Source organism: Salminus brasiliensis, chromosome 13 (genome assembly GCF_030463535.1).
Source record: "Salminus brasiliensis chromosome 13, fSalBra1.hap2, whole genome shotgun sequence".
Lineage (NCBI taxonomy): Eukaryota > Metazoa > Chordata > Actinopteri > Characiformes > Bryconidae > Salminus > Salminus brasiliensis.
Genome location: NC_132890.1, coordinates 6,706,214 through 6,720,749, shown reverse-complemented (window position 1 = coordinate 6,720,749; position 14,536 = coordinate 6,706,214). Strand labels below are relative to the sequence as shown.

General features: G+C 42.7%; 1 protein-coding gene across 4 annotated transcripts in view; it reads right to left on the bottom strand.

Moving 5' to 3' along the window:
• The window catches only part of tspan9a (tetraspanin 9a), a 255,945-nt gene that overhangs the window by 183,264 nt on the left and 58,145 nt on the right, over positions 1-14,536 (bottom strand). For all 4 annotated transcript variants that reach the window (XM_072695443.1, XM_072695444.1, XM_072695445.1 and 1 more), the window contains one exon: positions 3,694-3,765. Coding sequence is in view for 1 of the 4 variants with exons in the window: in XM_072695442.1 (XP_072551543.1) it covers positions 3,694-3,765 (72 nt within the window). In the remaining 3 variants the exon portion in view is untranslated. The remainder of the gene's footprint in view (positions 1-3,693; positions 3,766-14,536) is intronic.

Below are 14,536 nucleotides of genomic sequence, written 5' to 3'. Positions count from 1 at the left end.
ATGTATGAAATGCCCAATGCATGTACACAACAATAAACGAGAGAGGTCCAAAGACTGAGCCTTGAGGAACCTCTCGACTGACGTCAGAGGTAGAGGAAGAATAACTGGGTGGATTCAGTTTGATGTGAAACCTACAGCAGACTACTGCTCTTAAATCCAGCAGGAAAGGGATGCTATGAGCTTCACCATCTGCAGACATCAGGAGATTGCTGGTGATATTAAGTTTGAAGCAGCTGTAGTGCTGTGGATAAGCCTAAATCTTGTCAGGAAAGATTCGAATAGATGTTTTAGATGGTTTCCAAGCAATTTTGGAGTTGACTGGCAACAGTTCATACAAGGACTTTAGACAGATAGGGAAGGTGGAGAACTCTGGAACCAAGCTTTGTTCTTCACACTAGCTCATAAGATCTCAACCTTCTCTACTTTCTTCAAATTGAGAAATTCTGGACTTTCTTACAAGCCAAACTAATGTGCTTAGGTGCCTAGAACTTCTGCACAGTACTGTACATGTTGTACATGTCCTTGATATGAATACTGACCCTCAATAACTCACACCCGATTCACGTGGGTCTCCGTATAGCGACCTCTGCAAATAAACACAGTCCGAAGGTTCTGGGGTCTAATCAAGCATCTCCTGTCGCATCATCAATAACGCAGCTATATAAACAAATGCAGAGTGAACACGTGTTTCCGCTGCTTGCAAGCCTCCGCCTTTTCTGCCGGGTGGTAATTCATTGTCTCCCCCGCCGAGTGATAGTCAATCAATACCCAATTAAGAAGCCGCTAGTGAACTACTGATGTCCCTGGAGGGCGAATCAGGGAGGCTGTGCGCTAGTGGGAAATATAAATGCAAATGGAGCATAAGGGATATTGCCCTAGCCGGCCTTGTTTGGTTCTCTCTCTCTCTCTCTCTCTCTCTCTATGTGGGCTTGAGTTACGTTTGACCTCTCTGCACTGCAGCCGCTGATGGGCCTCATGCCTGTGGTCAGTGCAGAGCGAGCAGGCAGCACTGTGTAGCGTCGTGATATTTAAGTGACCTCCTCTGTCAATACCCCTGAAAGATCCACCAGCTGAAGACTCATGCACATTTATACACACACACACACACACATACGCACGCACACACTCAGATCACATGTACGCTATGACCGAATCTCTGTATAAGGGCACCGACACCTCACTAGTTCACCTCCCGTAGCCCTCAAAAGCCCAGTCTGATACCAGGACTTAGGAAGCAGAATTGGCACAACAGAGTTAGGCCCTACAGCACAACATGCACTCACACACACACACACACACACACACAAACAAATACACGGATATCAATGAAGTCACAGACACCCTCGCCATGCTGACGCCTGCCAGAGTTCAGCTTGCTTTTGATCTGTGGGCGCAGGTTATGTGGCCTCTCACTAATTTTAGCCATCCCTTTTAGCCACGCTTGGCTTTGAAGTGGCCGGCCTCCAGGATAGAGGATACAGCGCTTATCAGGAGGTTCAGGAGTAAAGCACCTTCTCCGAAATCGCACACACACACACAGCTTTGATTTTGTACAATACCAGAACAAGGAGTGCTGTGTAAAAACCTTATATATTTATATGCATTCTTTAGAAGTCGTTTACTGATGTCTGAATAGTAAGTATGTGACTTTAGTCGGGGATTTATTTATCCTATTTACCACCCTGTTATTTTTCCTTATAAAGAAAAACCTATTTCTTTTCATGGACAAAAAGGATAAGCTCTGCTTTATTGGGCTGGTTTACAGCACTGGACAAGGCTGCTGTCTTCACAGCACAGCATGTCTTATCAGCATGATGTGCTGTTAGCAAGCTAAAGTGATAGTAGCCAGTTAGCTTTTAGCCTTGCCCTGGCTGGCTTCCTTAGGTTTGGCTTTTTTGAGGCTTCTCTTCTGATGCATGTTTAGCTCCAGTTTGATTCAACTGAGGTAGTCCAGTTTGGGGAGGGAGTGGACACTGGGGAAGCCAAAAGTTTATGCTCGCATACTCCAGACACTAGCACAGGAAACGGCATGGCCCGAGGCCTGGTTTGCGTAACAACCCGTATTCCTAAACCCTGGTCTGGTGATGATGAGCTGCTCTCCTGGATCAACAACACCATATTCTCCTGAGTTAAACAATTTCTCCAGCTTCCATTAGTGCGCTGGGATTATGGCAATTTTAGGGATGTAAATATAGCAGGTTAAGACTGTGATGTAACAGTTCTAGGGTTTTTGAAATTGGCCTGTTTTCCAGCTCTGTTTTGGGTATTCTGGATTTTCCTCTGACGGCAGATCAATAGTGTTTGAGTTTCTGGGTATATCAGTTCCAGGCAGTTCCAGCTCTAATTAAAAATCACAGTATGTTAAGGGTTTTTAACATACTGCAGATGTAGAGCAGATAAGCACCTGCTTTCGATATATATGTGAGCTGGACTATTAAGCCTTCAGTTCAGTCCACAAAGGTCAAAACTCTTTCATAAAAAGAGGAAAAACCCATCTCTCCTTGAGGCCTAACCTTAACCCCAGAAACCAGAAAGAAATAGATGCCCTTTCAGCTAAAAAAAATCATGTAGCTTCTATAAAAAAACACTTTACAAAATCGCAAGCACTTTGTTGATCACACTGTACGCACCCTTGTTTTTCTCCGGACATTTTTCAGTTCTGAAAATCTGCAAACACACACACACAACCTTATTTCTCCAACGTTGCTGTGAAAACCCCACAGAGAGGCAGCACCGGCCAGACTGCATGCACTATTTTTATGGAGCCCTCAGTTTGATCCAGTGTTGTGAAAGGTGCAGTTATGCTGTCAGATATCACAGCTTGTCTGATGGAAGCGGTGCCAGTCATCATCTGAAGCCTGACTGAGAGATGACACACAATCTGCAGACAGCGTTTAACTATTCATTAATTAGTTCATTTATTTACCAACCCAGCCCATTAGAGAAAGACAATCAAGGTTAAAAGCAATGGCTAACTTAGGAGAATATGGAAGCAAGGATAAAAAGTGTAATGCCAGCCAACCGAAGCAAGGACTGCTGATGTTATCTGCCATGCTGGAGTGGCTTAAAATGAATGCTAGCCAACCGAAGCAAGAGGAGCGCACAGGAGCTTCTGGAGAGGCTCAAAGCTAATGCTGGCCGACCAAAGCAAGGACCAATGCTGTTATTTGGCACGAGAGAGCTTTGTGAGCCTCCGGAGTGGCTAAAAGCTAACACTAGGACAACTTGGATTTAAACTCTTTAGCTAGATAATGGCAGACTGCCGAATGGACGCAGAGAGGACCCAGAGAGGACAAAAACACTACCTGATATGATAACACTTATATGATAAGACACAAAAAAACTATTTATAATTGTAATTTTGTTCTTGTTACACTTCTAAAATATGATAGGCTAAACTAGGCTATGGTCAACATCACTGTAATGTGATGTAAACCATCAATCACTGTTTTTCCCACTAGCCCACTACATAAGTGGAACCAATGTGGTTCACAGTAATCAAAATAACAGGGTTGTAAAATTGAGTTTGACTATTGTTTTTCCCAACTAAAGTCACATACTTATTTATACATCAAATAAGAACTTAAATCCTCAATAAATGCATTTTTTATATATTTTTTTTATTTTTATGCCTGCCTTCACCAGCAGTTTGACCCATACGTGCTGCAGTGAGCTTGAACAGGGTGGCCTTACCTGTCACTTCTTCCAATAGATTGAATGTGTCCACTGTCTGCAACTCAGTCACGGACCAGAGAACAGGGGCACCTGAGGCAAAGACACAAACACACTGTCACACACACGAATGTACATACCCACAATCTCATTCGTAGCACCTCACCCAACGAACAACACACCACAGATCCATTTGTAAAGAGAGGCAGAAGCCATAAAACATAATATAAGCAGGAATAAAAAATAAAATAAGGGAGATGTGTTCCCCAGGCTGGAGCTGAGCATTAAATTTTAAAGAGCATCAGCACCACAGCTTGAAGAAATCTAAGAGCCATGTGCATTTCTACTTAAAACAGGCGACTAGATGCCTCCACCAAATGCCAGCATCTATCGGACCTTCACTGCGACACAGACAGTGTGGAGTTTAGATCTAGAGCTAGTGATGGTGTTAGCAGTGTGATTAACAGAGTCATGAATAAAAAAGCAATCCAATATGATCATTTGATAGATGTGTTATGGTTTGGGTCTACTTTGATTCAGCAGGTCCTGGCCAAGTCTCCATCATAGAATACATTGTGAATTCTTGACTGATGCTTGAGGACAGAGATGGACCATGCACCATGACAATGAGCCAAAATACTCCAGTAAATCCAGCATGAGAGAAGTCACAGCCTGGATCTTAATCCTACTGATGTGCCGTGGGATGGTTTTACACAGGCTGCGCATGAAAAAATCCCCTAAAATATGATAAGCCAAAAGAATTCTGCACAGAGGAGTGGGGAAAAGATTCTCCCAGTGGATGTCAGAGACTGGTAGTTGGTTATAGGCAATGAATAATGAAGGTTATTTCAGCTAAGAGGGACAATTCCAGCTATTAGAGCACAAGGTGTCCTTGCATTTCTATTACATTCTACATTAGGCCTTCAAAAATGGCCTCAGATGGCGTTTATACATGTAATAGTGTCTGGCAAAGGATTGAAAAAGGTCTCAAACAATTAGAAATAAGTAAATAATCCATAAAATAATTATTAATCCTTTAATTAATTCTTTCAATTTTGTTCAAATTAAGATTTCCCATATGTGTCCATTAGGTTTTCGAGGGGTATCCTAATTTTTTCACCAGACTATACATTAATATGAAGGTATTCACATACACCAACACTTGTACGCATACACAGCCCACCATGACCGATACGCAGCCATGTGATGAGATATAGTGAGGAAGAAAGGGCAGCTGTGGTTGCTGTGTTGAGAGAATGATAGTTCTCCTTTCGCAGGCTGAGAAGAAGGGTGCAGTAGGTGCCTACAGGCTGATTTAGAGGCCCACACACACTCATATGCACACATATTCGCATATATACCCGATCCCATGGCTTTTGGCCCATGACTTACAACAGCATGTCCATTCTGTGATGAGGAACTACATCACTGCTCCTCTACATTGGTATGTTACATCCTGTGCACGACAAACACTCACTGAAACATCCTCCTAATTTACAGCACAGCCTCAGTGTGCTCTCCTCCATAGGAGGAGAAATAAAGGTCATATCAAAGCACACTGACCCAACACTCTCCAACAAACACCAGCGTTGTAATTAGGCTAGTTTGGGAATTCTGGGCTGATATCCTGTTGTTGTAATGTACAAATCTGCAGATACGGACGTCAATAAATATACATTTACAAGCAGTAAAGAAAATCAATAAACTGGGACTAAATCTAAGCATTTATTAATTGTTCGGCAATCAATACCATCAATACCAATTTCTGTGCAATATCAATATTTCTTAACAAATAGTTAAGAAATACATATAGACAAACAGTGCCATGAATTTCTGAATTTTTTAATTTGTGGGAATCTTCAGGAGAACGTCTGTCCATGAGAAGATAAAGCACAGTTGGGTTATGCAACAGGACAATGATCCTGAAAGGCCCAGGTCATGCTTGGAGCATGAAAGCAGTGGAACTGTTCTCTGGAATGATGGTTTTTGGGATAAGTTGGAGTTTTAAAAAATGAGGTGGGGTGGTGATCATTCAAAATCAATCAAATCCTCACAGCAATGCTCCTCCAAAAACGAATAGAAAGCCTTCTTCCCTGGACAATGGAGACAGCTACTCCAACAAAATCAGGATGAAGACTTTTTTAACATCCTTGACCTCAGACCAAACAATGAACAAGCAGGTGTCCCAATACTTTTGTCCATATAGACTAGATAGTGTAGATGCTCAGCTTAAGTGATTCAAATAACAACAGCTAGTTTTAAAGCTTTGTAGACCTGCCTAAACAGAATGGCATCAGAATCAGTACTGCATGTCAACCGAACGTTTGGGTTTTTGGGTATTAGAGTAGTGGTTCCCGACCCTAGTCCTGGAGAACCCCTTGCCCCCCTCCCAACACTCCTAATCCAGCAAATCATCTTATTAAAAACCCAGCTCCACCTGAGCTGAAGCTGGTGTGTTTGATTGGGAAAACACTGAAATGTGCAGGACGGGTGGGTTCTCCAGGACAAGGGTTCAGATCCACTGCCTTAGGGAACACTCTGGCCTTCATCACATCATTAGATGTTGCCCCTGGTGTAATGTGTGACCTTGGTTTCCTCTAACCTTTCCAAAAGTGCTGCTTCTCCACTTTTCCTGATGTATCATGTAGGAGTGGTGTAGACGTTTGACAGCATGTCACGGGAAAGTTAAGGAAAAAGGCTTTCAGAACTCAGGCAGTGAGTTCGAGAGTTCGAGGAAAGCAGAAAAGTCAAAGTCTTTCTCTTCAGAAAACTCCGTTTTAGCATCATGTCCTAAAGTTAGAGACAGTGATCCGTCTGCTAGAGGGAATGTCTAAAAATGGCTTTTTTACGGGACAGCTCGTAAGACACAGTGACGTTTTTGCCTTACAACATGCAACTATCGTTAACGAGAGTTAATGAAACGTCCACAGCTTTGTTCCAGGTCCTCCCTGCAGCATTAGGCCACGTAGTGGAGATGGGACCGAGCAATCAGGCTAGGATGCAGACACAATAAACAGTGGCGTGGTTCAGGGCACAATTACTAAAAAGCCCCTGTTATTCTACCCGCCTGTGGCCCTCCGGAGGTGAACTACCTCTCTGTGCTCAGATGATAACTGGCCGCCTTGAGAGATGTATTACACGCTCGATTACCTTGAAGGGGGGTTTAAGTAAAAGGAGGGCAGAGACGCCTCTAAGTGAAAGCAGCCCACAAAATTTCGCGAGTGTCAGGGCAGCTTGATTAAATGTGCAAGGGCAAATATGAAACAAAGGGGTGAGGTGACCTGTGGGGAGGCCTATAACCTATTGCTTCCTCATGGTGAAAGGAGAGACATAGGCAACAGAAGGAAACATCACACATAAGCCTCACTGCGACGGTGGGCTATAGCTTAATGATTTTGTTTGGATCAAGAGATTGAAGGGGATTTGGTGTGCAATTTGCTTACTGCATAGATAAACAAGGTGCTCTACAGTTCCAGGCACGTACATACTTCTTCATCCCATAGTCTAACTCTTTTTAGCTCTGATGGTGTGAGTCAGGCTTGTGAACAGCTTTTTTGATCAGATGCACAGTTTCTGTGTAGCAACAGATTTTATCCCATAGGAACGAATGGCACACTTCTTATGTCACAATAATACAAATACACCAGTAACACCCACATAAGCACACGAGGTACTGCAGGAACCACTCAGCAACACCTGGGATAGCATAGCAACAACCTAGCAACCACTAAGCAATACCATAGCAACCACCTGAAATACCATGGCAACCAACCTGCAACCATATAGCACCCATCTAGCAAGCAAGCACTTAGCAACTTAATAGCAACCACCTAGAAAAAACATAGAATCCACCTAGAAACTGTATAGCAACCACCAGGCAACTACTTAGCAACTGCATAGCAATCAACTTGCAACCATATAGAATCTACCTAGCAACTCCATAGCAGCCACCTGGCAACCACTTAGCGAGATCATAGCAATCAACTTGCAACCACAGAGCACCCATCTAGCAAGCACTTAGCAACTTCATATCAACCACCTTGCAACCATATAGAATGCACCTAGCAACTTCACAACAACCACCTGGCAACCACAAAGCACCCATCTAGCAAGCACTTAGCAACTCCATAGTAACCACCTAGCCAAAACAGTTTCATCCTACTGATTTCATATTAACAGTCTATATGTAATAAACACATATAATAGACTCTCTCTCTCTCTCTATATATATATATATATAGTGTGTGTATATTTTTTTGGAATGCAGTGTTTTTTTATATACTGTATGCTATGCTAACTTCTGAGCACTTTTGGAGGAACTGGGCTCCTTAGCTGACTCTTAGAGGACCGTTTAGGCCTTTATGCTACCAAGGAAATCCTACTCGGTGGTTCAGACCTACTTACCACACATTCCTGATTCCAGATGCTTGGAAATATGTGCAGAAAATAATATCTGTGACCAAGCGGATTAAATTGCTACATGTAAAACATCAGTGCACATCTGGATGAGAGCCACAGGATGATGCACACATGTGCATTATATGAAGAATGCTGCATCTAAAGAAAGGTTTACTGACAAGAACAAGAGCTGCTGGGTCTTCAGGAGCTGGTTGTACCAGCATTTAAGGCATTTAAGTACTTAAGTACTTCTCTGTCAGTTGTTCTCCACATTGTGTCCAAATATAATGACAAACGGACCAATAGAAATGCATCCTGAAATAAAATCTTTTTACATTGACTTCCATTGAAAGTAAAGAAGGTTTTTTTCTTCTCCTGTAAAGTTGCCGTTTTGGATATACATGCTTTTTGCATGACAGCATTCTTATGTTTTAATATATTGCAAGACATACTGCAATCACGGCATGTAGCAATATAAGCTCAGTATTAAATTTCGTCCATTTTCTGCAGTGCACATTCATCTAAACCAGCACAGGCTCTCTCGTGAAGCCTCGCTCACACTCAAACACACGAAGACACACAAATAACCCACAACCGAGCTCACGGTCAACAGCTGTCCCGATCAGTCTGTCCACTCAGCTCAGTCCTCTCCAGCGCACACATATATATACATACACACACACATCCAAATCACAAACACTCATCCATCTGTGAGTAGCCTGTGAGTAGCTCTAGCTCAGCTCAGGTCTCTGGTGTCATCTCTACAGGGTCTCTTGGGCTGGTTCTCCAGCACTGGCCTGCATAATACTGCTCCACTGGGAACATCATTGCTGCAACCAAATCCCAAACAGCTGCACACACGCCATCCTGCTGTGGCCAGGATGCTCGGACTCCTCCTGCTGTCTGTCTTTCCTTGCAGAGAGTCAGAGTAGGAGGCCGTGACAGCATCGCTTAGGAATGATGTGTGAAGGATGCGAAAAAAAAAAGAAAAGATCTTGACTCAGAGGCCATAAAGGGCAAGAGATGAAACCTCCAGATGATGACTCCCCACCTGTTTAACTACTGAAGGCTGGTAGGCAAAATGAGCTGTGAGTCATGCAGTTCGGAGAGATTTTATGCTTTAGAGATATGTCTGACATCAGAGATGCTCGGATAAACCAGAACCAAGCAACAGTCTGAGCCCATTACTGATAGGGTGGCAGGTTTAATCACCGGCAATGCCACAGCCACTCAGGACTTGGAGTCCCAGACCACATAATTGGCCTCATTCTCTCTAAATGGGTAGGGTGGCCCTCCTTCTTCCCGCATCACTTAGCATGATGCTCGCCAGTGCAGTCATCTGTTACAGTAGCTGTACAGTAGCAAACCAAACACCAGAACCAAGACCAAAAGTGAGGTCAAACTCACAACCAAACATAGAAACCATCAAATCAAGCTTATGTGAACATGCATGACACCAGACAACACCAGAGAAAAGTCAAACTGAGCTACATTCCTAAAAATAAAGGTCCTGCAGATTGATCCTTGAGGGATGCCACAGAAGAACCACCTTTGATTCCATAAAGAACCATGTTTTCAATGCAGACGTGTGAGTGTGAAGAACCTTTACATCAAGCAAAAAGTTGGTAAGACCATAAAAAGGTTCTTAACCTTCACAGTCTGTGTGTTGTGTGTGGTACTTTTATTTTACATGGTTTGTTTGTTCTAAAAGTTCTTTTATTTTGACAGTCTTTCCATTTTTGTATTAGTGACTTTTGGCAGTTTCCATTTCTTTGTTTGTATTAGTGACTTTTATTTTGACACAATCTGTTTGTTTGTTATTGGTGACTTTTAGCACTTTCCATTTGTTTGTATTAGTGACTTTCATTCTGACACTGGCCGTTTGGTCATTTGTTTTAGTGACTTTTATTTTGACACAGTCAGTCTGTGATGTAGCAGTTGAGGGGAGCGTTTCCTGAAGTCTTCTAGATACAGAACTGGAGACATGATCAGAGACCCTGCCAACATGCTCATGTGGGGCTCACATGGGTGCAACTTGGGCTAGGTGGGTTCTAGGTGGGCAGGGGCTCTGAATGGGTTTGTACACGTGTTGTTACTGGGACTCGGTTAGGCTTCCCACATGGTCCCCATTCTTACAGCCCACCTTAATATCCGTCCCATCTACCCCCCCCCATGTGCACTGTACAACCCAGATAGGGCCCCTGTTTAACCCCTCATGGTCCCATCATAGACTCTTGTGGGACCCTGGTAGGCATCCATATGTGGGGTCAACATAGAACCCATGGACAGAAATTTTCTGATCCCAGTTGGGCATATTATCAGAGGAAATGACTTTATGAATTAAAAAATACATACAGTGTGTTTGTATTAAAGCAATATGGTGCTTTCCGCTGCTGTCCAATGAAAAACATGGGTTTGAACCCTGTAGCTGCTCTGTATAGTGTGTAAATCACTCTGAATGAATGGACCAATAGAAATGCTGCAATTTACATGGAGTAAACTCTTATTTTACATTGACGTCCATTCAAAGTAAGGACATTTTTGTCACCGTTTGGAGATGCATGTTTTTCACTGAGCAGAAAAAACAAAAAAAGAACTGTGTCTGAATTTAATGATGAACGGACCAATAGAAATGCTCCAAAATGATTTTTTTTTTTACACTTTTCTGCAAAGTTTCCTCATTGTTTCCCTTTTATTCAATAAGTAATAAATAGATAAATAATAATTAATAAAACATGTATGGAAACCTGACTAGTGATACACAGAAAGCAGACTTGCATGCTAATAGCTTTGTGGAGAATCTCCAGCTTACAATCTCAATCATTCTCAAAGTGCCCTGATTATCTTTGCCAACCAACTACTGCCGATTAATCAATCAATCGCTCGCCATAAATGCTGGACACGATTCAGGGAGCGAAATGAGGTAGCGAGCAGTTCCCATTAGTCTAAGATTTCCTGATGCAACGGGTGGCAGAGCCGTCTCAGAGCCTGTATTGCGTCATTCAGCACTGCACAATGTCTGGCTTGCGTCCAGAGCTCCAGTAGCCAGAACACCACCGCCAGCCTCCACTGGACTCCGCTGCTCCACACAGGAGATCATGCGCGGAGTGAATAATGTGCTTTGAAATCCGCAGAATGCTTCTGATAAATTCCGGCGCTCTGGGAGTGGAGCTGTTGGGGATTTCTTTTGACTTCCATAAGAGAAGTGCTGATGCAAAAATCCCGGAACAATAGGAGTTCATTTCTGTCTCTTAACTGCTTTATCTGTCACAAGTGTCCTTGTTATGGAGGAGACTTGCTGTGGGTAATTGGCCTGACTCTTAAAAATAAGCCTCCAAGTCCTTGGAGCTGCAGCCCAGAAGATCCACTTCCATAGTGTAGTTCCGTAAAGAACTACACTATGGACAAATGTTTGTGGACACCCCGTCTATTGAATGCATTCAGCATTCGGCACCCATTGCTGACCCATAGGGGAGGCACCGTCATGTAGAATAGGGCTGTCTGGAGCAGATAAACATTAACCAATAGGCACCATGTCTAATGCCTAATGCCTAATGCCAGGTGTGGGCTAGAGGGGAATAAAGCCCCCCACATTCCATCTCTATTACAAACACACACTATATGGACAAATGTATTGGGACACCTGCTCATTCATTGTTTCTACTGAAATCAAGGGTATTAAAGGTGCTTAACAGCTAAAAGAATCCCCTGTACAGTCCCTCTATATATTCACTGATCACAAGAGTTTTATTCTCTTTTCTGTTGAAACTCAGCTTTATTTTTTATCTACTTACAACATTTAGCTGTTCATTTCAATTTAATTCAAGAACTGGGTGGTAACTCAGCTACTGAAAGAGAGGAAATCCATAAAAGCAGGATATCAAGAATGCACACACACACACCTTTAATACGTTCTTCACGCACATCTCTTTATAAAAATGGTTCTTCATAGAACCAAAACTGGCTCAAAACCTCTATAGCATTACTCTGCGAACCCTTTGCAGAATTTTTATTTTAAGAATAAAGTATGAAAGAACCATCATGCCGCTTTCAAAGTGGTGTCTGCTAATGTGTGTGTGTGTGTGTGCACCCGTTCGGGAGTGGACTTCAGAGTGCTGAAGGCTTATTATTGATTTGTATCTTCAAAGTGAGAATAAAAGACAACTGAAGTGTGGGGGTTATTCCTAAGCATTTCTTTGAGATTCGTGCTGAAAATGATCGTGTTTGGATGTTTGTGGCTCAAAATAACAGGCAGATAGACCAGATTTTGGCTTAGTTTTGAATACCATAACTCTGAAGTAAATTTACAGCTGATAGGGATGATAAACTACTGCGTGTGTGTTCTATCCTAAAACATATTTATATATAAATAGTTATTTGGGCGATGCCATAGAAGAACCACCTTTGCTTCCATTAATAACTATATTAATATATCTAACTATATATCTCCCTATCAGCCACAACAGTGCTTAATATTGAGTAGGTCCCCCTAGTGCCACCACAAAAAATGTGACCATTCCTGGCATGGATTTCACAAGACCTCTGAAGATGTCCTGTGGTCTCTGGCACCAAGACGTTGGCAGATTCTTTAAGTCCTATAACTTGTAGCATCAGTGAGCTATGGATGCCCATGTCCCTGTCACCAGTTCACCGGTAGTCCTTTTTCGGAACAACCTTTTGGTTGGTACTGACAACTCCTTACTAGAAAACCCCCCAAAAGACCTGTCAGATGTATTGAAGATGTTCTGACTCAGTCGTCTAGCCACGACAATTTGGTTCTTGTCAAAGTGGCATTTTCCCTACTTTCAACACATCACATTCAAGAACTGCCTGTTCATTCACTGCCTAATAAGTAGACCCCATTCCTTGATAAGTGCCACCTTAGATGAAGAGAATCAATGTCAATGTCATGGCTGATCAGTTTAAACGTTAAAAGAAGTAAAAAAATTTATTGGCTTTTCATGGATCCAATAAGGGTTCTTATATGGTCTCACGATTTTCAAGAGTGTGAAAAACCTTCTGCAAGCATCTGAAAATCTATAAACTCTACTGAGTCAACCATTTTAAATGGCAGTTGGTAATCTTGAACAGTGCACATCACTGAGTACATCTTCCTCTCAGTAAAAAGCCAGAACATCCCCTCTATAGCCAGAACATCTGCATGTCCTTCAAAGTGTTACAGTGTTGTGGCATCATAGTCTGTCAGCTTCCTCCCGATGAAATATTCATCTCCAGAACAACATTTCCATTTAGCTGTGCAGCCTCCGCTATTCCACGCTGCTCTTAATGGCCTATGGAAATCTCAAGCTAGTGCTGTTTTATAGGGATAAGAATTGCGATTTGGTGCAACAGCTGTAGAAAAACAGGCCAGAGAAGTAATGAGAGAGTTAGGAGAGATGCTGCAGCAGTCTGTAGCAGTGTACTAAGTCTAGTGAGTGAAGATTATGCAGAGAAATCACTCGAGGCCTGACTACCAGAGCAGGCGCAGTGTATGTGTGTGAGTGGAGGCAACCTTGTTATATTAAACCGGAGGTCTGGAGGCTTTTTGAATGCAAGTCAGTTACAGCCTTTTGGCTGCTCGGCCCTTTCCCATTTTAGTGATTAGAAGAGGGAAGAAAAGAAAGAAGGGAGAGAAGCACAAGTCAAGGAACCTGACCACTCAAGAGAGAGCTGAGAGTGAACAAGCCCACAAATGGCCGAGCATTGAAATGGTAAGCATATGGCCTGTGACTCTCTTACTCTCTGGATGCTGCACAAGATGCTCTCTCTTCCATCTTGTTCCTTGTTGTGAGGTCTTTATGTAAAGTATTTATGACATCTGTGTGGTTTTATGTACCAAAACCACAGTCAGTCCATTTTTTACTGCTCTGGAGCAAACACACATGACCTTAAGACCTCATCATCCTCAGCATCAGTTACAGAAGTATAAAGCCCACCAGCATTGGAACTGCACCTGAAGTGATAGAGCTCCATGAAAACTACTTACAATAAGAGTGAGGGGTAGACACTGTATGTTCTAATGAATGCATTCAGATAATTCACATAGTGGCATGCATTGCTGATACAGATGTGCTCTATCCAGTACTTTTGGGATGATTTGGGGAGTTCAATCAAATCCTCACAGAAGTTCTCCTCTATAATCTAGTAGAAAGCCTTCTTCCCTGGACAGCAGAGACAGCTACACCAACAAAACCAGCCTCTTTAAAACCCTTGATTTCAAGGTAGAACCTCGAAACTTACAGGACTTCTGCTGCTAACGTCTCGGTGCCAGATACCACAGGACGCCTTCAGAGGTCTTAAGTATGCCATAGGTTTTGAAGGTTAGAGCTGATTTGGCAACACAAGGGATACATACACACTACTAGGCTGAGGGTGGTCTCGTGAACCAGTGACAATGGGGCCTCTAATTGGGACACCTTCAGAGATCTGGTTTTGAGAAGGTCATGCCTTAAATAGCAGAGCTGTT